Source organism: Staurois parvus, unplaced genomic scaffold (assembly GCF_062004578.1).
Source record: "Staurois parvus isolate SC_StPar_1 unplaced genomic scaffold, SC_StPar_1.0 ptg001620l, whole genome shotgun sequence".
NCBI lineage: Eukaryota > Metazoa > Chordata > Amphibia > Anura > Ranidae > Staurois > Staurois parvus.
Genome location: NW_028319416.1, coordinates 144,760 through 167,478, shown reverse-complemented (window position 1 = coordinate 167,478; position 22,719 = coordinate 144,760). Strand labels below are relative to the sequence as shown.

The 22,719-nt window shown below is 47.5% G+C and overlaps 1 protein-coding gene across 1 annotated transcript; it reads right to left on the bottom strand.

Annotated features, from left to right (window-relative positions):
- Positions 1-13,107: 13,107 nt before the first annotated feature.
- On the bottom strand, positions 13,108-16,135 carry LOC149435050 (E3 ubiquitin/ISG15 ligase TRIM25-like). Its single transcript, XM_089663064.1, has one exon. The coding sequence runs from the start codon at positions 16,102-16,104 to the stop codon at positions 14,536-14,538; it is 1,569 nt and encodes a 522-aa protein (XP_089519190.1). The 5' UTR covers positions 16,105-16,135; the 3' UTR covers positions 13,108-14,535.
- Between the last annotated feature and the right edge of the window lie 6,584 nt (positions 16,136-22,719).

The following is a 22,719-nucleotide window of genomic DNA, read 5'->3' as shown; positions in this document are numbered from 1 at the left end:
ATGCATTTCGCTCTGTGATCAAGCCCCGGTGGGAGGGGTGAAACGCACTAGAGGGTTTGGCCAGAGCGGCACTGAGGCCGCCTCACATACACCGAACTCTGATTGGTCTGAGCAGCATCCATCCTTTGACCCCAATCACAGGTCGCAAATGCAATGCGTTTGCCTGCACCGGATTGCATGGTTCAAAAGTGCCATGTGATCTGGTTGCAGTGTTTTTCCAAAATTGGTGCATGCACTACTTTTGGTGGCATCCATCCATTGACCTCATGCAGTTTCTGCAATACTAGCAGAAGCTGCTCCCATGTCCTCTGTCAGTGGGGTGATTACTCTTCCTGGCTTGGAGCACCACACGTCTCCTGTGTTTGGGGTGTCATTAGCTTAATATTGACAGCTACTGCAGATCACAAGGGCAGTGTGTTTTGAACACGGTTTGGGAAATGCGTGCAGATTGTGGGGTTCTAGTATGAACCTAGGCTTAGGACAAAGCATGAATTAATTGGTGTCATAGACCATGGTGGCCTTCTTTCATGAATTTAGTGTACTGCACCAGAGAGCTACATTGAGGTCATCACCCCCACCCCCCATTTCCAAATAGAAAACTGCTCATTTTCTCTTAAGAGAAATACTTTCCTTACACCTCCATCCCACAGCTGATGGGGCTCTTCTGTCTGTAATTGTAATAGTGACCTATCCCTCCAGAGACCTCTAAGCTAGGGTTGTCACCTCACCCCTTTAATATACATATGAATTACATGGGTTCTGGGGCTAATTTAATGCAGATAAGGCACTAGGTGAGTTTAATTACCACCTTAATCAGCCCCAGAACCTGTGTAATTAATATGTTCAGTTTTAATGGGATGAAGTGGCAACCCTACTCTATGGCTTACCTGAATATAGGAAAGGCAATCCCTGCACTCCATCTTCATCAGTTAGATGAACTCACCAAACACTTGGCATCCAAGAATCGATAATCTGTATTGCTTGCAGAAGGTTGATGTAGTCAAAACAGTTATTTTTTTAGCCTCAATGTGTGTCTTGTAGGAACAATACACAAACTCATAAATGAGCAAGGATGAAATGACATCACACAAAGGGGAAGGAAAACAGAAAATGATGTGGAGGTAAAACAATGGTCACAGGGTAACAGGAGAACCAAAATGAATCAACTAATGAAACAGCCTAGGTTATATACATATATGAAATTGCATTGCCCATACACCTGGTGGCAGCATTGGTACTCTGGTCTTCTCTTCTGTCTGGATTGTGGGAAGGCCCTCTACATTACCCTATACAATGCAGTACTATTGGCAAGGGGTGACCTTGAGAACTGCCTAGGAGCAGAACAGGGTTGTCACCTCATCCCTTTAAAACAGAACACATATTAATTACACAGGTTTTGAGGTCAATGTATTGCAGATAAGATACTAGTTGAGTTTAATTACCACCTTAATCAGCCACAGAATCCATGTAATTAATATGTGTTCGGTAGAGATGAGCGAATCGAACATGGCGAAGTGGAATTCGTTTCGATTATTGGGAAATATTCGATTTGCGCCGAATCCGAAAATTAGCCAACTTCGGATGCATGAATCGAATTTTCCCAAAAATGGCGGCGACATGTGTGGCGACGGAGCGGGGATCTCTGGGAAGGCGCGCAGACAAGGTGCGCTGACCCATAATGCATTCATTCATGACATGTGATCGCATTAGCCAATCAGCAGCCAGCCAGCCAGCACTGTGTAATGGTGGAGCTATAAATTGCGGCCATCTTACAATTCTCCATTAGCCTGCGGTCATTCAAGAGAGACAGACCTGTCTGTATTAGGGACAGAGTTAGGGCCAGAGAGACTTTAGGGCCACAGAATCGTTACTTAGGGACACAGAATCGTTACTTAGGGACACAGAATCGTTACTCAGGGACACAGAATTGTTAATCAGGGACACAGAATTGTTACTCAGGGACAGACACAGAATTGGTACTGAGGGACACAGAATTGTTACTGAGGGACACAGAATTGTTACTGAGGGACACAGAATTGTTACTCAGGGACACAGAATTGTTACTCAGGGACAGACACAGAATTGTTACTGAGGGACACAGAATTGTTATTGAGGGACACAGAATTGTTACTCAGGGACACAGAATTGTTACTCAGGGACAGACACAGATTTGTTACTGAGGGACACAGAATTGTTACTGAGGGACACAGAATTGTTACTCAGGGACACAGAATTGTTACTCAGGGACACAGAATTGTGACTCAGGGACAGACACAGAATTGTTACTGAGGGACAAAGAATTGTTACTCAGGGACACAGAATTGTTACTCAGGGACACAGAATTGTTACTCAGGGACACAGAATTGTTACTCAGGGACAGACACAGAATTGTTACTCAGGGACACATAATTGTTACTCAGGGACACAGAATTGTTACTGAGGGACACAGAATTGTTACTCAGGGACAGACACAGAATTGTTACTCAGGGACACAGAATTGTTACTCAGGGACACAGAATTGTTACTGAGGGACACAGAATTGTTACTCAGGGACACAAAATTGTTACTCAGGGACACAGAATTGTTACTCAGGGACAGACACAGAATTGTTACTCAGGGACACAGAATTATTACTCAGGGACACAGAATTGTTACTGAGGGACACAGAATTGTTACTCAGGGACAGACACAGAATTGTTACTCAGGGACACAGAATTGTTACTCAAGGACACAGAATTGTTACTCAGGGACACAGAATTGTTACTCAGGGACAGACACAGAATTGTTACTCAGGGACACAGAATTGTTACTCAGGGACACAGAATCGTTACTGAGGGACACAGAATTGTTACTCAGGGACACAGAATTGTTACTCAGGGACACAGAATTGTTACTGAGGGACACAGAATTGTTACTGAGGGACACAGAATTGTTACTCAGGGACACAGAATTGTTACTGAGGGACACAGAATTGTTACTCAGGGACACAGAATTGTTACTCAGGGACACAGAATTGTTACTGAGGGACACAGAATTGTTACTCAGGGACACAGAATTGTTACTCAGGGACACAGAATTGTTACTGAGGGACACAGAATTGTTACTCAGGGACACAGAATTGTTACTCAGGGACACAGAATTGTTACTCAGGGACAGACACAGAATTGTTACTCAGGGACACAGAATTGTTACTCAGGGACACAGAATTGTTACTGAGGGACACAGAATTGTTACTCAGGGACAGACACAGAATTGTTACTCAGGGACACAGAATTGTTACTCAAGGACACAGAATTGTTACTCAGGGACACAGAATTGTTACTCAGGGACAGACACAGAATTGTTACTCAGGGACACAGAATTATTACTCAGGGACACAGAATTGTTACTGAGGGACACAGAATTGTTACTCAGGGACAGACACAGAATTGTTACTCAGGGACACAGAATTGTTACTCAAGGACACAGAATTGTTACTCAGGGACACAGAATTGTTACTCAGGGACAGACACAGAATTGTTACTCAGGGACACAGAATTGTTACTCAGGGACACAGAATTGTTACTGAGGGACACAGAATTGTTACTGAGGGACACAGAATTGTTACTCAGGGACACAGAATTGTTACTCAGGGACACAGAATTGTTACTGAGGGACACAGAATTGTTACTCAGGGACACAGAATTGTTACTCAGGGACACAGAATTGTTACTCAGGGACAGACACAGAATTGTTACTCAGGGACACAGAATTATTACTCAGGGACACAGAATTGTTACTGAGGGACACAGAATTGTTACTCAGGGACAGACACAGAATTGTTACTCAGGGACACAGAATTGTTACTCAAGGACACAGAATTGTTACTCAGGGACACAGAATTGTTACTCAGGGACAGACACAGAATTGTTACTCAGGGACACAGAATTATTACTCAGGGACACAGAATTGTTACTGAGGGACACAGAATTGTTACTCAGGGACAGACACAGAATTGTTACTCAGGGACACAGAATTGTTACTCAAGGACACAGAATTGTTACTCAGGGACACAGAATTGTTACTCAGGGACAGACACAGAATTGTTACTCAGGGACACAGAATTGTTACTCAGGGACACAGAATCGTTACTGAGGGACACAGAATTGTTACTCAGGGACACAGAATTGTTACTCAGGGACACAGAATTGTTACTGAGGGACACAGAATTGTTACTGAGGGACACAGAATTGTTACTCAGGGACACAGAATTGTTACTCAGGGACACAGAATCGTTGAATTAAAGAGTATGTCAGACAACACGCAGAGGAGTGGCAGAGGAGGCAATGTTTCAGGTGCGAGCAGACGTGGCAGCAGAGGAAGGGGTCGAGGCAGCACTAGTCGCAGCCAGAGGCTAGTGCTCCCGGTGTCATCCCACGGTCGTGTCTCCACCGACAACCCTGCCGTCATCGATTGGTTGGCTCGGTCGTCTTCCTCTTCCCAGGTCACCTCTGACACCTACAGCCAACGGTCGGTGGGTACGTCAGACACAACCGTTAGTTGGCATGGCCCGGGAGCAAGCCCACTGAAATCACGTGTCCTCTACCTGCCCCTGTCCTTTGGTGTTCCCTCACCAAGCGAAGTATCGCATGCTGTGGGCTCAGCCCCACTGTACAGTGAGGAAGAGCTAACAGAGGGCGGTCAGGAACGGGGGGAGATATCCGCCTCTTCAGCAGCCAGGCGAAGAAGTAGTGGCGAGGAGAGTGGCTCGGTAGCCGGTCTAGAGACAGGTCTGTCTCCTGACCCACACGCAGCCGAGGGGGCTAGTAGTGAGGCGGAGACCCTAATTGATGATGATGAGGCTGATCGCACTTGGCAGCCTCGTCGTCATCTGCCAGGCCCGTAATCTGCCATGGGCCCCCGTACCGACTCCTCATGCTGCTGCCAGGCCCGTAATCTGTCATGGGCCCCTGTACCACCTCCTCATGCTGCTGCCAGGTCCAGAGTGTGTCATGGGTCCCTGTACGGCCTCCCATTGCTGCTGTCTCCATCGCCACACTCTGCCATGTGGTGTGACCCTCCTGCGCTCCAAATGTGTGTTTAAAATAATTAAACCAAAATAAATAAATAAATGTATAAACCCCAAAGAAGCTGCTAGCATTAAATCATATACCAGTGATCAAGTGAATATAAACCATAAACAATGCTGCGCTACATTCAAACTAATTTATGTGAATGTGGAATCCAACATCTCAAATCAAAATTGTGACAATAATAATGACAATATAAATCTATACGTGCTTACTGATAATCAAAAATATCAAATAAATCACCCAAAAAGATGAAAAACACAAAACTGTATCTATACGTATGTGCATAAAAGAATACACATACATATAATTAAATCACACGTGCATATTGTGAAGTGAAAAAATAACCATAATAATGATACACGCAAAACTCAAAGTCCAAAAATAGAATGTTGAAGGTGAACAAAACAGTAAACGGTGTTTCCAAATAATACTGTAAGTGACCACAGGTGAAACAAATCGTGCAGGTATCTGGGTGTATATAGATCTTATGAATCCAACCACCTTCTGGATTAGCCTCTCACCTCATCCCTTCGACCCTTGCGGATCAAAGAGCAGTAATGGATCCCTCTCACAGATCCTCCAGGCACCAAAGCACTCCAAAACCGCTTTTCAAGATTTAATATTCCCACTCAGGCTCTTCTCCAGGAAAAGTTGAAATATCAATCTCATACGTCCCTCTAAATACCTTGGAATGTCTGCTTGAATGAAAGCAGACATTCCAAGGTATTTAGAGGGACGTATGAGATTGATATTTCAACTTTTCCTGGAGAAGAGCCTGAGTGGGAATATTAAATCTTGAAAAGCGGTTTTGGAGTGCTTTGGTGCCTGGAGGATCTGTGAGAGGGATCCATTACTGCTCTTTGATCCGCAAGGGTCGAAGGGATGAGGTGAGAGGCTAATCCAGAAGGTGGTTGGATTCATAAGATCTATATACACCCAGATACCTGCACGATTTGTTTCACCTGTGGTCACTTACAGTATTATTTGGAAACACCGTTTACTGTTTTGTTCACCTTCAACATTCTATTTTTGGACTTTGAGTTTTGCGTGTATCATTATTATGGTTATTTTTTCACTTCACAATATGCACGTGTGATTTAATTATATGTATGTGTATTCTTTTATGCACATACGTATAGATACAGTTTTGTGTTTTTCATCTTTTTGGGTGATTTATTTGATATTTTTGATTATCAGTAAGCACGTATAGGTTTATATTGTCATTATTATTGTCACAATTTTGATTTGAGATGTTGGATTCCACATACACTCTGCCATGTGCCACTTTCAGGTCTCCTCACACTGCTGGTGGGTTCCATTTTGTCATAGGGTGCTGGCAGATTATGGGCCTCCCATTGCTGCTGCCAGGCCCGTAATCTGTCATGGGCCCCTGTACCGCCTCCTCATGCTGCTGCCAGGTCCAGAGTGTGTCATGGGTCCCTGTACCGCCTCCCATTGCTGCTGTCTCCATCGCCACACTCTGCCATGTGCCACTTTCAGGTCTCCTCACACTGCTGGTGGGTTCCATTTTGTCATAGGGTGCTGGCAGATTACGGGCCTCCCATTGCTGCTGCCAGGCCCGTAATCTGTCATGGGCCCCTGTACCGCCTCCTCATGCTGCTGCCAGGTCCAGAGTGTGTCATGGGTCCCTGTACCGCCTCCCATTGCTGCTGTCTCCATCGCCACACTCTGCCATGTGCCACTTTCAGGTCTCCTCACACTGCTGGTGGGTTCCATTTTGTCATAGGGTGCTGGCAGATTACGGGCCTCCCATTGCTGCTGCCAGGCCCGTAATCTGTCATGGGCCCCTGTACCGCCTCCTCATGCTGCTGCCAGGTCCAGAGTGTGTCATGGGTCCCTGTACCGCCTCCCATTGCTGCTGTCTCCATCGCCACACTCTGCCATGTGCCACTTTCAGGTCTCCTCACACTGCTGGTGGGTTCCATTTTGTCACAGGGTGCTGGCAGATTACGGGCCTCCCATTGCTGCTGCCAGGCCCGTAATCTGTCATGGGCCCCTGTACCGCCTCCTCATGCTGCTGCCAGGCCCGTAATCTGTCATGGGCCCCTGTACCGCCTCCTCATGCTGCTGCCAGGTCCAGAGTGTGTCATGGGTCCCTGTACCGCCTCCCATTGCTGCTGTCTCCATCGCCACACTCTGCCATGTGCCACTTTCAGGTCTCCTCACACTGCTGGTGGGTTCCATTTTGTCATAGGATGCTGGCAGATTACGGGCCTCCCATTGCTGCTGCCAAGCCCGTAATCTGTCATGGGCCCCTGTACCGCCTCCTCATGCTGCTGCCAGGCCCGTAATCTGTCATGGGTCCCTGTACGGCCTCCCATTGCTGCTGTCTCCATCGCCACACTCTGCCATGTGCCACTTTCAGGTCTCCTCACACTGCTGGTGGGTTCCATTTTGTCATAGGGTGCTGGCAGATTACGGGCCTCCCATTGCTGCTGCCAGGCCCGTAATCTGCCATGGGCCCCTGTACCGCCTCCTCATGCTGCTGCCAGGCCCGTAATCTGTCATGGGTCCCTGTACGGCCTCCCATTGCTGCTGTCTCCATCGCCACACTGTGCCATGTGCCACTTTCAGGTCTCCTCACACTGCTGGTGGGTTCCATTTTGTCATAGGGTGCTGGCAGATTACGGGTCTCCCATTGCTGCTGCCAGGCCCGTAATCTGCCATGGGCCCCTGTACCGCCTCCTCATGCTGCTGCCAGGCCCGTAATCTGTCATGGGTCCCTGTACGGCCTCCCATTGCTGCTGTCTCCATCGCCACACTCTGCCATGTGCCACTTTCAGGTCTCCTCACACTGCTGGTGGGTTCCATTTTGTCATAGGGTGCTGGCAGATTACGGGCCTCCCATTGCTGCTGCCAGGCCCGTAATCTGCCATGGGCCCCCGTACCGCCTCCTCATGCTGCTGCCAGGTCCAGAGTGTGTCATGGGTCCCTGTACGGCCTCCCATTGCTGCTGTCTCCATCGCCACACTCTGCCATGTGCCACTTTCAGGTCTCCTCACACTGCTGGTGGGTTCCATTTTGTCATAGGGTGCTGGCAGATTACGGGCCTCCCATTGCTGCTGCCAGGCCCGTAATCTGTCATGGGCCCCTGTACCGCCTCCTCATGCTGCTGCCAGGTCCAGAGTGTGTCATGGGTCCCTGTACCGCCTCCTCATGCTGCTGCCAGGTCCAGAGTGTCTCATGGGTCCCTGTACGGCCTCCCATTGCTGCTGTCTCCATCGCCACACTCTGCCATGTGCCACTTTCAGGTCTCCTCACACTGCTGGTGGGTTCCATTTTGTCATAGGGTGCTGGCAGATTACGGGCCTCCCATTGCTGCTGCCAGGCCCGTAATCTGTCATGGGCCCCTGTACCGCCTCCTCATGCTGCTGCCAGGTCCAGAGTGTGTCATGGGTCCCTGTACGGCCTCCCATTGCTGCTGTCTCCATCGCCACACTCTGCCATGTGCCACTTTCAGGTCTCCTCACACTGCTGGTGGGTTCCATTTTGTCATAGGGTGCTGGCAGATTACGGGCCTCCCATTGCTGCTGCCAGGCCCGTAATCTGCCATGGGCCCCCGTACCGCCTCCTCATGCTGCTGCCAGGTCCAGAGTGTCTCATGGGTCCCTGTACGGCCTCCCATTGCTGCTGTCTCCATCGCCACACTCTGCCATGTGCCACTTTCAGGTCTCCTCACACTGCTGGTGGGTTCCATTTTGTCATAGGGTGCTGGCAGATTACGGGCCTCCCATTGCTGCTGCCAGGCCCCTAATCTGCCATGGGCCCCCGTACCGACTCCTCATGCTGTGACGTTGCAACAAGGTGGAATTCAACCCTACATATGTTAGACCGCCTTTACGAACAGTGAAAGGCCATCACCGATTTCCTGATGTTACAAGCGGATAAAGGTACTCCCCTGTGTAACTTAGATGTCAGCCATTGGCAGCTCATGCGTGACACCTGCCGCTTGCTCAGGCCCTTTGAGGAGGCCACGCTATTCGTGAGTCGGCAGGACTATGGGATGAACGACGTCATTCCTCTGTTGCACGTCCTGGAACAAATGCTGTTAACAATGGCTGGTCAGGGTGCGGTAGACGTGGCGCACAGATCTCAACGCCACATGACCCCTGTGGGGGCAGGACAGGAAGAAGAGGAGGAGGTAGAGGAGGACATTGGTGCTCAGGAATTATTGAGTGAAATGGGTGGTTTTTCCACTCAGCGGACAGGAGTGGAGGAGCAGGAGCATCTGGTAGAGGAGGAGGAGGAGGAGACAGAGGACCCAGACGCACCGTGGCAGTATGCTGTGGAGATGGAGGCAGGGAGTCCCTCGCATTCCTTGGCACAAATGGCCCATAGCATGCTCGGTTGCTTGCGTAGCGACAGCCGAATAATAACCATCAGACAGAGGGATGACTTTTGGCTGTCCACCTTGTTGGACCCTCGCTACCGTTCAAAAATGGTGGCCTTTTTCACATCTGCTGAGAGGGAGGCCAAAATAAAGTACTATAAAAACCACCTATGTAGTCAGTTGGTCTCTGCCTTTCTGCGCCAACGTCCATCCTCAGACACTGTGGGCCCTGTGCGCTCGCGTTCCGCTGCCATGGCAGCAGGGGAGGGGTGGGGTGGTAGGAGCAGTGGCAGCTCCACCAGCAGTGGCTGCCTCAGTCTGCAGTCGATGATGAGTAGCTTTCTTCACCAGCGCAGTGAGGAAACTACTAACCAGCCGCAGCAGCAGCAGCATCAGGTGGACCTGGAGCAGGACCTCAAACAACAGGCTTGGGTCTACTTGGACAGCACCCTGCCAACCGAGGTAGACAATCCCCTTGACTACTGGGCAACGAAACTTGACCTTTGGCCCCAACTAGCTGAATTTGCCCTTGAAAGGCTGTCATGCCCAGCCAGTAGCGTGGCATCGGAGCGCGTGTTTAGTGCGGCAGGAGGTATTGTAACTCCGCGAAGGACACGACTGTCCACCCAAAGTGTGGAGAGACTCACGTTTGTGAAAATGAATCAGGCGTGGATTAGTCTGGATTTCAAACCACCAGTTCCTGACACAACTGACTAAATCCGCCATGAATCATGCCCCAAACATGTTATTATTTTTAACATAGGCCTCTGTATGGCCTTCAATTTAAGCTGCTTATGCTTCGCCACTCTGCCATGGGCCCCTGTACCGCCTCCTCTTGCTGCTGCCAGGTCCAGAGTGTCTCATGGGTCCCTGTACGGCCTCCCATTGCTGCTGTCTCCATCGCCACACTCTGCCATGTGCCACTTTCAGGTCTCCTCACACTGATGGTGGGTTCCATTTTGTCATAGGGTGCTGGCAGATTATGGGCCTCCCATTGCTGCTGCCAGGCCCGTAATCTGTCATGGGCCCCCGTACCGCCTCCTCATGCTGCTGCCAGGTCCAGAGTGTCTCATGGGTCCCTGTACGGCCTCCCATTGCTGCTGTCTCCATCGCCACACTCTGCCATGTGCCACTTTCAGGTCTCCTCACACTGCTGGTGGGTTCCATTTTGTCATAGGGTGCTGGCAGATTACGGGCCTCCCATTGCTGCTGCCAGGCCCGTAATCTGCCATGGGCCCCCGTACCGACTCCTCATGCTGCTGCCAGGCCCGTAATCTGTCATGGGCCCCTGTACCGCCTCCTCATGCTGCTGCCAGGTCCAGAGTGTCTCATGGGTCCCTGTACGGCCTCCCATTGCTGCTATCTCCATCGCCACACTCTGCCATGTGCCACTTTCAGGTCTCCTCACACTGCTGGTGGGTTCCATTTTGTCATAGGGTGCTGGCAGATTACGGGCCTCCCATTGCTGCTGCCAGGCCCGTAATCTGTCATGGGCCCCTGTACCGCCTCCTCATGCTGCTGCCAGGTCCAGAGTGTGTCATGGGTCCCTGTACGGCCTCCCATTGCTGCTGTCTCCATCGCCACATTCTGCCATGTGCCACTTTCAGGTCTCCTCACACTGCTGGTGGGTTCCATTTTGTCATAGGGTGCTGGCAGATTACGGGCTTCCCATTGCTGCTGCCAGGCCCGTAATCTGCCATGGGCCCCCGTACCGCCTCCTCATGCTGCTGCCAGGTCCAGAGTGTCTCATGGGTCCCTGTACGGCCTCCCATTGCTGCTGTCTCCATCGCCACACTCTGCCATGTGCCACTTTCAGGTCTCCTCACACTGCTGGTGGGTTCCATTTTGTCATAGGGTGCTGGCAGATTATGGGCCTCCCATTGCTGCTGCCAGGCCCGTAATCTGCCATGGGCCCCCGTACCGCCTCCTCATGCTGCTGCCAGGTCCAGAGTGTCTCATGGGTCCCTGTACGGCCTCCCATTGCTGCTGTCTCCATCGCCACACTCTGCCATGTGCCACTTTCAGGTCTCCTCACACTGCTGGTGGGTTCCATTTTGTCATAGGGTGCTGGCAGATTACGGGCCTCCCATTGCTGCTGCCAGGCCCGTAATCTGCCATGGGCCCCCGTACCGTCTCCTCATGCTGCTGCCAGGTGCAGAGTGTGTCATGGGTCCCTGTACGGCCTCCCATTGCTGCTGTCTCCATCGCCACACTCTGCCATGTGCCACTTTCAGGTCTCCTCACACTGCTGGTGGGTTCCATTTTGTCATAGGGTGCTGGCAGATTACGGGCCTCCCATTGCTGCTGCCAGGCCCGTAATCTGCCATGGGCCCCCGTACCGCCTCCTCATGCTGCTGCCAGGTCCAGAGTGTGTCATGGGTCCCTGTATGGCCTCCCATTGCTGCTGTCTCCATCGCCACACTCTGCCATGTGCCACTTTCAGGTCTCCTCACACTGCTGGTGGGTTCCATTTTGTCATAGGGTGCTGTATGGCCTCCCATTGCTGCTGCCTCCACCACCACACTGTGGCTCCACACTCTGGTTTTGGCCCCGTGACTGCCCAAATGAGTGAAGTGTGCGGTGATTCTAAGATCGACGGCACTCATCTGCATGTCATACTGACTGACAGTATTATTTCTCTTCCCCAGCAGACTCCAAGGGCATTTAAATTAAAGGTACAGTGTTCTGCACTAATATAAAGGCTCTCTGAAGCCTAGAAACACCCTTTTTTTAAGTTAAATTCGCAGCGAATATATTAGACTCGAATCGAATTTATTCCGCGAATTCGCCGAATCAGCCGAATCGAATTTTTGAATACTTCGCTCATCTCTAGTGTTCGGTTTTAAAGGGATGAGGTGGCAACCCTACTCTATGGCTTACCTGAATATATATAAAGGCAATCCCCGCACTCCATCTTCATCAGTTAGATGAACTCACCAAACACTTGGCATCCAAGAATCGATAATCTGTATTGCTTGCAGAAGGTTGATGTGAACAAATATTTTCTATCCTAGCCTCAATGTGTGTCTTGTAGGAACAATACGCAAACTCACAAATGAGCAAGGAGGAAATGACATTATACAAAGGGGAAGGAAAACAGAAAATGATGTGTAGGTAAAACAATAACCCCAGGGTGACAGCAAAACCAATCAACTAGTGAAACAGCCTAGGCTATAAACATAGATGCAATTGCATTGCCCATACACCTGGTGGCAGCACTGGTACTTCGGTCTTCTCTTCTGTCTGGATTGTTGGAAGCCCAACTACATCACCCTATACAATGCAGTACTATTGGCAAGGGGTGACCTTGAAAACTGCCTGGGAGGATAGGGTTGCCACCTCATCCCTTTAAAACCGAACACATATTAACTACACGGGTTCTGATGCTCATTTAATGCAGGTCAGGCACTAAGTGAATTTAATTACCACCTTAATCAGCCTCAGAACCTGTGTACTTAATAGGTGTTTAGTTTTAAAGAGATGAGGTGGCAACCCTAGAGGAGGACCAGCTTCTAGGAGGGAGCAAAGTAATTACTGCACTCATTGAAGAGTCACTTAAACGAAGCAAGCCCCTCATACAGTATATATGAATGGAAAAGGGGGAAAGAAAGGGCACCAACATTCATCTTTTTTTCTGTCCTGAATTTCTACTGTAAACTCGTCTTCACAAATTACAACGATGTATAACATTTTAACATTTGATTTATTTTACATTATAACGATTGCAGCAGGATGAATAATTTTTGTCTATTCGATTATCAGGAATACTGGACAATCACAATAATAAAAAAAAATATATATATATATATATATATGAAATTCAAAACCATCAAGGAGTACAAAGATTAGTTATATAAATTCAAATTTAATGTGCAAGAAAGTTATTTTTAATAAACAGTTGAAATTCTAGAACAGTGGTCTCCAAACTGTGGTCTAGGGGTCAAATACGGTCCTTTGCTTGATTTTATATGGCTCTTGGGGCACTATTTCATTTACTGACATCAACGAAGGGGCACAATTCCTTCCATTGACACTAGTGATGGGGCACAGTTCCTCCCAATGTCACCAATGACGTAGAACAATTATTCCCATTGACACCAGTGATGGGGCACTATTCCTACCAATGATACCAACATTGAGGTGCAGTTCCTCCCAATGACACTAACAATGGGGAACAATTCCTCCCATTGACACCAATGATGATGGGGCACTAATCCTGCAATGACACCAACAGTGGGGCACAGTTCCTCCCAATGACACCAACAATGGTGCCCAATGACACCAATGATGGGACACAATTCCTACCAATGACAGCAACGATGGGGTACAATTCCTACCAATGACACCAACAATGGGGCATAATACCTCCCAAAGACTATAACGATGGGGCCCAGTGACACCAGTTCTTGGGTACAATTATTCCCAATGACACAAATGATGGGGAAAATTCTTCTCACTGACACCAAAGATGAGGCATTTTTTACTCCCACTGAAGCTGAGTCATTTTCTACTCTAAAGTCTGAAGGACAGTAAGCTGGCCCTTTGTTTTGAAAGTTTGAAGACCCCTGTTCTAGACAAAAATATAAAATTCCATAAGACAGCATGCTGTAATTACTCATGAGCTTAAAATGAACATGACTACACCCTGGTTTTAAATCAAAAGTTATTTTACACCCTTTTTACCTTCTTAGACTTCATGCACACGGCCTTACAGGGGCCATACAGCATACAGAGCTGGCATAATGACACTTCCAGGTCCTGCCGCCACGTACATTTACCCATTGATCTGCACTGTAATGGGGCGTCTTCTTTTAAAAAAGGGGTCATTTTGGGGCGTTTACGTACTGTCCTGGTATTTGTATTTGATTTTTTAAAAAACTTTTTTAACCTTTTAAAAAATTTAAAAATTAACTACCACCAGAAGAAAGCTCTACCTGTCTAAAAAAATTATATAAAAGTCATTTGGGTACAGTGTTGCATGGCCAAGTAATTGTCAGCCAAACTATCCTAGCACTGAAAAATGAAAAATTACCTGGAAAGGAAGGGGTATGACAGGCTGGTACTGAAGTGGTTAAACAGTTAGGGCACCATTTTTGAAAGCAAAAATTTGCTTTAGTTGATGATTTTTATGCAAGAGTCTGGGAATACATAAAAAGCAGGATACAGGGGTTCAGTGAAGGTGGCGGTGAAGGTGTGGAGGTGTCTGTTGGGTTTACAAAGTTCGTAGAAGGACAAAAGCCCGGCTTCATAATTCATATAGATCCCGATGGCCTCCACTGGAGACTTTTTCTCTTTGGTTTTATGAACATTATTGTGGCACACTCTAAAAAAATGATTTTCATAAAGTCCCCAGGATTTCGCATTATATCCTATGTAGGCTTCTTTGCCCATTTTTTTCCTCTCAATACTTTTAGCGGCCACCCCTATCAGCCACTTCTTGGCCTGACTCACATCCACCTCCCAATAGTGTTTCCCTGATGAAAAGCTGCGTGTACTTAACATCTGGCAACACGCAAACCTCTCTGGACAGTTGAGTCTCTTCTGACTCTTGTTAGTATAAGATGCTGACCTGAGGTCATCCGATATAACAATGTTATTATGAGCAGTGTTTATATCCAATACGACGTCTGTTTTCTCCATCAATGAAAACTCTCTCTTTATTTTCAAGTCAGTGAGGCCATCAGCAAAGAGTAGAAGTCCCCTGTGAAGCATTTGCAAGATTGGTGTCTCATCCACGCAACCAGCATCCTTCATGTCACTGATGATCTCACATCTCCCAGGGTTGAGGTTATCCGTATCTTTCTCTTTTTCCAGAAAAGTAAAAGGATCCTCAAGATCACACAGATCTTTGATTTGTTCGATCTTCCTGGATATCTCACTCTTCTGTGTCTCCAGCTGTTGGATCAGCCTAGAGATTGACTTGACAACCCACGTCTCCTGTTTGAAGATCTCACACAACACTTTCCATTCAAGAACATCCAGTTGCCTCCTGATGTCTCCAAACATCTCATTGACCTTCTCAGCGATAGCTGCTGCTTTTGCTTTCTCTTCTTTTCTGTAGGTGCTTAGATTGTGAATGCTTTGATCAGTTTCCAGTACATTGGCATCTAGTTTCTCTGTAAGCTTCCTCAGCTTCACTTTCTTCTTCTCTGAGGCTTCATTCAGAAGCTCCACCTGGTGTCCTCTATGCTGACCCGCCAGGCAGCAGGATACACAGACACTGACCATGTCTTTTGAGCAGTAATATTTCAGGATCTCACTGTGTATGGAGCATTTTTTGTCCTCCAGGGTAACAGCAGGTTTGACTAAGATATGTCCAACTAATTTCCTATGTTTAAGCAAATGCCTTTCACAAAACAAGGATTCACACTGGAGACACATTTTAACAGCTCGTTCGGGGAGGTCACAGTACGTACACAAGGCCTCAGTCTTCTCCTGATCAGTAGATTGGAAAGTCTCCACTATATTACACAGCTTCCTGTTCTTCTCCAGAGTAGGACGTTCTGCAAACTCCACTCTGCACTCCGGACAGGAATAAACTCCAGACCCCTCCTGTGTATCCAGAACAGTCACAATACAATCCTGGCAGAAGATGTGTCCACATCTCAGTGACACCGGCTCCGTATAAAGGTTCAGGCAGATGGAACAGCTCAGCTCGTCTCCTAGAGCAGCAGACGCCATTGTACAGAGAGCAAGCAGAAACGAAACTCATTTTTCCTGTAATTTCCTTAACTGCTCAGTACACAAGGCGGTGCCGTGGTCTAGCCTGAAGGAGTTATGTACACAGATTAGATTGCTGGCACAAAAGTTCATTATCAATTGCTAGTGCTATTGAAAGTTTTTTTTAGCAATATCCTACATGATAATCTGGCATGAAAAGCTTGTTTCACTTTGAATAGATCTTTTTTTATTTCTTGTTGTGTCTTTAGGTCAAGCAGTAATGGGAAATGTCTCAGCAGAAAAAAAGATACTATCTATTAGATCAGATAACATATAAAATATTTTAGTTTCAGTTTACTTAAGTATTTGAGAATGTTCACACAATAAATTGTGTGAAGATTCACTTCACTTATTTAATCATTTGAAAAGAAACCCCCCTTTACTCAGTTCTTCCACTCAATTGTGGGAGTCCCCACAAATAGTGTACCTTCACCAGCACATGTACCTCTCCATGCCTAATACTTCACCTCGCAACCTTCACGGCTGAGTCAGGTACCAGTTCCAGAGATAGGCCATTCTTAGCAAGACCAGGCAAGTCCAATAGAACTTTACTTTTGCAATTTTGAGGTGGACAACATCAGAGCATACAACTTCTCACTAGTTATGGTAGCAGTCGTTGGCACTTTTCAAGGTGAGGTCATCCATGTCCTGTCCCCAACATCCTTCTATGTAGGGCATCAGGACCTCTCCAGGTATTACCCAGATGAGGAATACTAATCAATGGGAGCGCTACATCTCTGTAGAATAGGCCCCTCCAAGTCTCATGGGGGCCAGCTCTGGAATCCCAGTCCTGTTCCCTCAGCTCCCTACCTGAACTTCTCCCACTCTCTTTCAAAATATGCAGGTTCTTACAGTTGTTGGGATTGAATTAGATAGGCTGACCAGGTGGGAGGGGGTTAGGCTCGGCTCTGCATTTTCTCTGGACCTTTCTGGGCTCTGCTCCCCACCCTGTGCTGCTAATAAATAGTAGAACGGCTGTGCTGAGGGATTCTCTGCCTTGGCCTTCATGGAAAAGAGTCCAAAGCATGGGCGGATTGACCATTTGGAAACTCGGGCACTGCCCGAGGGCCCGGGGTCAGTAGGGGACCCCATGAGATGCCCCTGGTACCTTTTTCATAGGCTTTTTTGGGCAAGGACACAGGGTCCCCATAATCCCCTATTGCCCGGGGGCCCCATGAGTTGTCAGTCCGCCCCTGGTCCAAAGGCTCACCCTGGAGAAGTAACCGACAGCAATCTGCGAAGCGCCCTCTACGGGAATCCACCAGGAGTCATCAGTCTGAAGGACATCATTTACTATATGAACATTCTCAAATCTTTTTGCAAATCAGCCTCAATATGTTGGAATTCTGAGATATTATTACAGACTTCTGATATACACTGTGTGCACAATTATTAGTTATCTGATCACAGAACCATCAAACGTTTTGTTGCTAATGGTCAACAGAGTTGCAGAAAACGTGTTGAGAAAAAAAGACGCAAACTAACTGCTAAAGATTTGAGAGGAATCAAACGTGAAGCTACCAGGAAGCCATTATTCTCCAGTGCTGTCACATTCCAGAACTGCAACCTTCCTGGAGTGCCTAGAAGTACAAGGTGTTCAGTGCTCGGAGACATGGCCAAGGTAAGGTAGGCTGAAACCCGACCACCACTGAACAAGACACATACGTTGAAAAGTCAAGACTGGGCCAAGAAATATCTTAAGACAGATTTTTCAAAGGTTTTATGGACTGATGAGATGACAGTAACTCTTGACGGGCCAGATGGATGGGATTCGTTAGTTCAGTAACGGGCACAGAGCTCCACTTCAACTTAGACTTCAGCAAGGTGGAGGTGGGGTACTGGTATGGGCTGGTGTTGTTAAAAATGAACTAGTTGGATCTTTTCAGGTTGAAGATGGACTCAAACTCAACTCCCAAACCTACTGCCAGTTATTAGAAGACACTTTCTTCAAACAGTGGTACAGGAAAAAGTCTGCATCTTTCAAGAAGACCATGATATTTATGCAGCACAATGCTCGATTGCATGCATCGAAGTACTGCACTGTGTGGCTAGCCAGTAAAGGCCCTAAAGATGAAAGAATAATGACATGACTCTCTTCCTCAACTGACCTGAACCCTATTGAAAACTTGTGGGCCCTTCTTAAATGGGAGATCTACAGTGAAGGAAAACAGTACACCTCTCTGAACAGAGTCTGAGATGCCCAGTGCCATTAGTACAGTGCCAGTGCTTTTTTTTAGCACTGATCACTATTTTGGTGTCACCGGAAATGCCAGTGACACCAAGTCAGTTCCCCCCATTGTCAGAATGTCCTCTGCAGTCCTTCTTATAATAACTAGCCATGAACCCATCGGGGCCCGGTGCTGTAAAAGTTTGCAGTGCGCTAATCACTCGGGTTAGTTCCTTCAGAGTGCATGGGACATTGAGGGAAGATATCTGAGAGGGTGTGGGAGCAGGGAGAGGTAAAGAATCAAGCCACAAGCCGTCGAGGGTAGTGGAAGTCATTTGTGGGGGAGCTAATAGGGTGGAGTAAAAACCGGGTTTGGGCCTGGTTGGCCCTTTGATGTTTTGCTGCAAATCATGGAGAGCAGAGCAGCCACTTCATCTCTCGGCAGTTGACATCTCTGACCATGCTCAGCAACAGGGTGGGGTCATGCATCAATGAGTCCCACAGAATCAGCATACAGGCTGTGAGTTAAGGGTCTGAAGACCCATTCAAAATGTTTGCACATCCAAATAGCTAAGGGATAAGACAAAATTAACAGACGTATATGAAAATGATGAGTCTACAGCATGTCTCAATATCTTATCAAAATAGAGAATAGTAAGCAAAAGATCAAATCCCTTTCATCCCGGCTCTTGTCTGACTCTCCTTTCCCGTTGTGGAGATGGAGTGTTCCAGATAGGAGATACCTGAGGGGTAGAAGGTGGGCGTTGAGGTGAAGGAGCGTCCGACAGGCCCAACTTTGTCAGGATCTCTCGCCCTTCTAGAAGAGTTGTGGCTGTATATGTGCTGCCTTTGTGTGGAACTATAAACTTAAAGGGGAAACTTTAGTAAATTGTAGCAAATTCGAGCCGAGAAAAGAGCAGACATGATTTCCCGAATTTTTCGACATTTCTCCAATGTGGCCGGAGAGACATCTGGAAAAATTAGCAGAGTTGAGCCATCAAAGGAGATCACAGAGGTATTGCAAGCAGCTCTGAGTATGTCTCCTTTATCAGGAAATCTTTCATACACGGAACAATGTCACAAGGCGGTTTATCGTTAGGAGGCTTTGGACGCCGAGGTCTATGTATCTGATCGCATGCAAAGGATCTAGTGTCGTTGTCCGGAAGGAGGGATTTGAACAATTTAGTTGTAGCCTGTGAGAGATTGGTCACCGTCCCTGGGATTCCCCGAACACACAGATTGTTCCTACGATTACGATTATCGTGATTCTCAACCTGCACCTGTATAAAGGCTGTTTGTAGATGACCATGATCTCTGGAGAGCTCGTCATAGGCCAGGCTGAGCTCATCATGTTTGGTTTCTAAGCGATTTGTTCTAGAACCCAGCGCAGCTATTTCCTGAGAAAGGACGATTATACTCTTATGAAGCTCTGACTGGAATTTAGCGGCCAGTTTAGTGTCCATAGTCTCTAAACAGGATTCCAAGTCCATCTTTGTAAGCTGCTGTCCTGTGTATATGGATGAGCTGAGGTATCCTGCGTTAGGCGGGATGGAGATGCTCAGTCGGTATTATCTAGGGACATGCTGCAAGTTTCCTGCGTCTTCAGCAAGTATGTTGTAAGGGATTTCTGAGCAGTTCCCTTACTTTCTTTCCTGGTGGACGGCATGCAGGGAGTCTCCTTGGGGTGATCAGGTGAAAAATATATAGCCAAGGCAGGGAATAGCCCCAGGGGAGCAGTTCAGCCCGGTGCAGAGACGAGGCTCCTTCTACATAGGAACAATCTCCGCAGGATGGCACATACGCCCCGACATATTATTTATATTGTAGAAGAAGTTATCACAGCGAAGGGGGGGGGGGTAGATATAGGTCACAGTTATGTTTGATAACATTGAAGGCCCAGTTAGCTCAGGTGCGGGCCCTAGAACAATCCCAGCCTCTGCCGCAGAGCCAGAAGGGGATGCAGGGGCTGTCACCACTCAGGCCTCTGCGGACCTCGGTACCAGAATTCTATAGGGGGGGGGTGCAGAACACCCGGACTCTCCCCCACCAGGTGGCTGCAGATAGAAGTAGGCCCAGAAAATAGCACACGGGCTCTGTATGAGCAGGTCCCAGCTGGCTGCGGCCCTCAGAGTTCAGATGGGGGACCAGGCAGCCACCAACAGCTCCTCCTGACAGCGGGCCTGCCAAGCAGGGCTCAGATCCTGGGATGCACCGAGGCCGCACCAGGCCTCAATAGGTTGCAGGAATACGATGCTCTGGAGGGGGGGGGGGGGGTCAGAGCCACGCAGCTCCCCTCCTCCGGTTGCAGGAAGAGGCAGCGGGACCTCCGGTCTCGGTGCTTAGTCTGCTGCCACCAGGATGGCAGCGGATTAGTAGATGAGGCAATGGAGCTCCCGATTATGCAGCTGCTCCGGTCACCATCTTAGACACGCCTCCCTCTTAAAGATCTTTACACAAAGATATGATGAGTTTTGTGATGCAAGTAAATTCAGAAGTTGAGAGTATGGGGGAGCAGGTTAATCATGTAGAATCTAAGATGGGTGAATTTGCTACTGCTCACAACGAATTAGTGAATGCACACCATGACGCAGAAGAAGAATTGAAAGTATTAAAACTAAAGATGGCGGCTTTGGAGGACTGTTCCCGTAGGAACAATATTACATTTAGAGGAGTGAGTGAAACCGTTCCGGCCGCAGATCTTAGAAGGTATATACAATAGATGATTACTACCCTACTGCAACATATGTCAGAGAGAGATGTCATAGTGGATAGTGGAGTGCATAGACTGCGGAAACCTTCCTTCCTTCCCAACCGTGTTCCCAGGGACAGCATTGCTAGAATTCACTTCTACCATGTGATGGAGGACTTAATGGTCTTTGCAAGAACACATACCCATTACCAGACCCATATAGCGGGATTTCTCTTTTCTCCGATCTCTCCCAGTACACCGGTTTAGCCCATAAAAAATTACTCTCCTTTACGAAATTACTACGTAACAACAACATTACATATCAATGGGGCTTCCCTACTAAGTTGCTGATTGCAAAAGATAACCGTTTACTGACTGTTTGCTCGGAGGAAGAAGGATTTCAGCTAGCTAAGAAATGGGGGATTCTACCTGCAGAAGGGGAGTTTGTGACTGCTAAATCCTCCCCTAGGAAAGTTACCTCCGAATGGGAAAAAGTGGCCGGTTGATGTACCTTGAACTTTCGCATGTGTTATGAAAAGTTTGCACTGCAATTGGACTGCGATTGGATCGCAGGTGCAGTTGCTCACGTTTCCCGGAAAATACCCCCAACACGTTGAAGTGATTCGGTTCACTTGAATTTATTTGATGTCTGTTCTTATTGTTTTTCTTAATTTTTTTCTATTTTTCTCTATCAGTTTGTGTAACAGAGCACCGGTACCTGCTTTCTCTCAGGAGCTCCCTTGGGTCACTGAAAGGCCTTTGTTTCTGTGGCTGCCTGAGTATTTTCAGCAAGGATGTCTGGATACTGTGAGTTATGTTGTGTTTTTGCTATGGTGATTAATGTTGTGTCTATGAACGCTCATGGTCCTAATAGTCCATTTAAACGCACCATGATGTGGAAGGAGGCACAGAAGTTACGTGGGGAGCAGGGGCGGACTGACAACTCATGGGGCCCCCGGGCAATAGGGGATCATGGGGCCCCTGTGTCCTTGCCCAAACTCAAAAAAGCCTATGAAAAAGGTACCAGGGGCATCTCATGGGGCCTACAAAAAAGAAGGGTTTGTGAAAAGGAATTCACAGAAAAGCGGCTACATTATGAACAGAATGTGATACTCAGAAAAATTTCCAAAAATTATGCTTTATTACATATAAATATTTGACATATGGGCAATCGCCCTGGTTTACCATCACCTCAGTATGAGACAATACACACAGACCTAAAACCATATAAAATAACACCAAGACCGGTCAGGATTGATGTGCTGCAAAGACAATGACCACTAAAGTCTAAAGTCTTTGTAGCACTGGCACTATGATAACTCAATTTGGAGCCCAATGGCAAGCTGTAAAACAAATATTAGAAAAACATTGGAAGATTTTAACTCAATGTCCCAAATTGAATAAAATTGTAGGTGAGCGCCCCCAAATGGTAGCAAGAAGAGCACCAAATCTTGGTGACCTCCTTATTCATTCTATCAACCGTTAAAACAGACGACATGGTTAAAATCACGTACTAAAGGGATGTTTCAATGTGGAAAATGCCAAATCTGTAAATATGTGGATCGTACAGACTCTTTTTTTGACTCAAGGAATAGCACTCATTATAAAATTCAAAGCCTTATAAATTGTTCTACAGTGAGAGTATTATACATTTTGACTTGTCCCTGTAAAAAGATGTATATTGGTAAGACCAAAAGACAACTTAAGGTACGAATAGGTG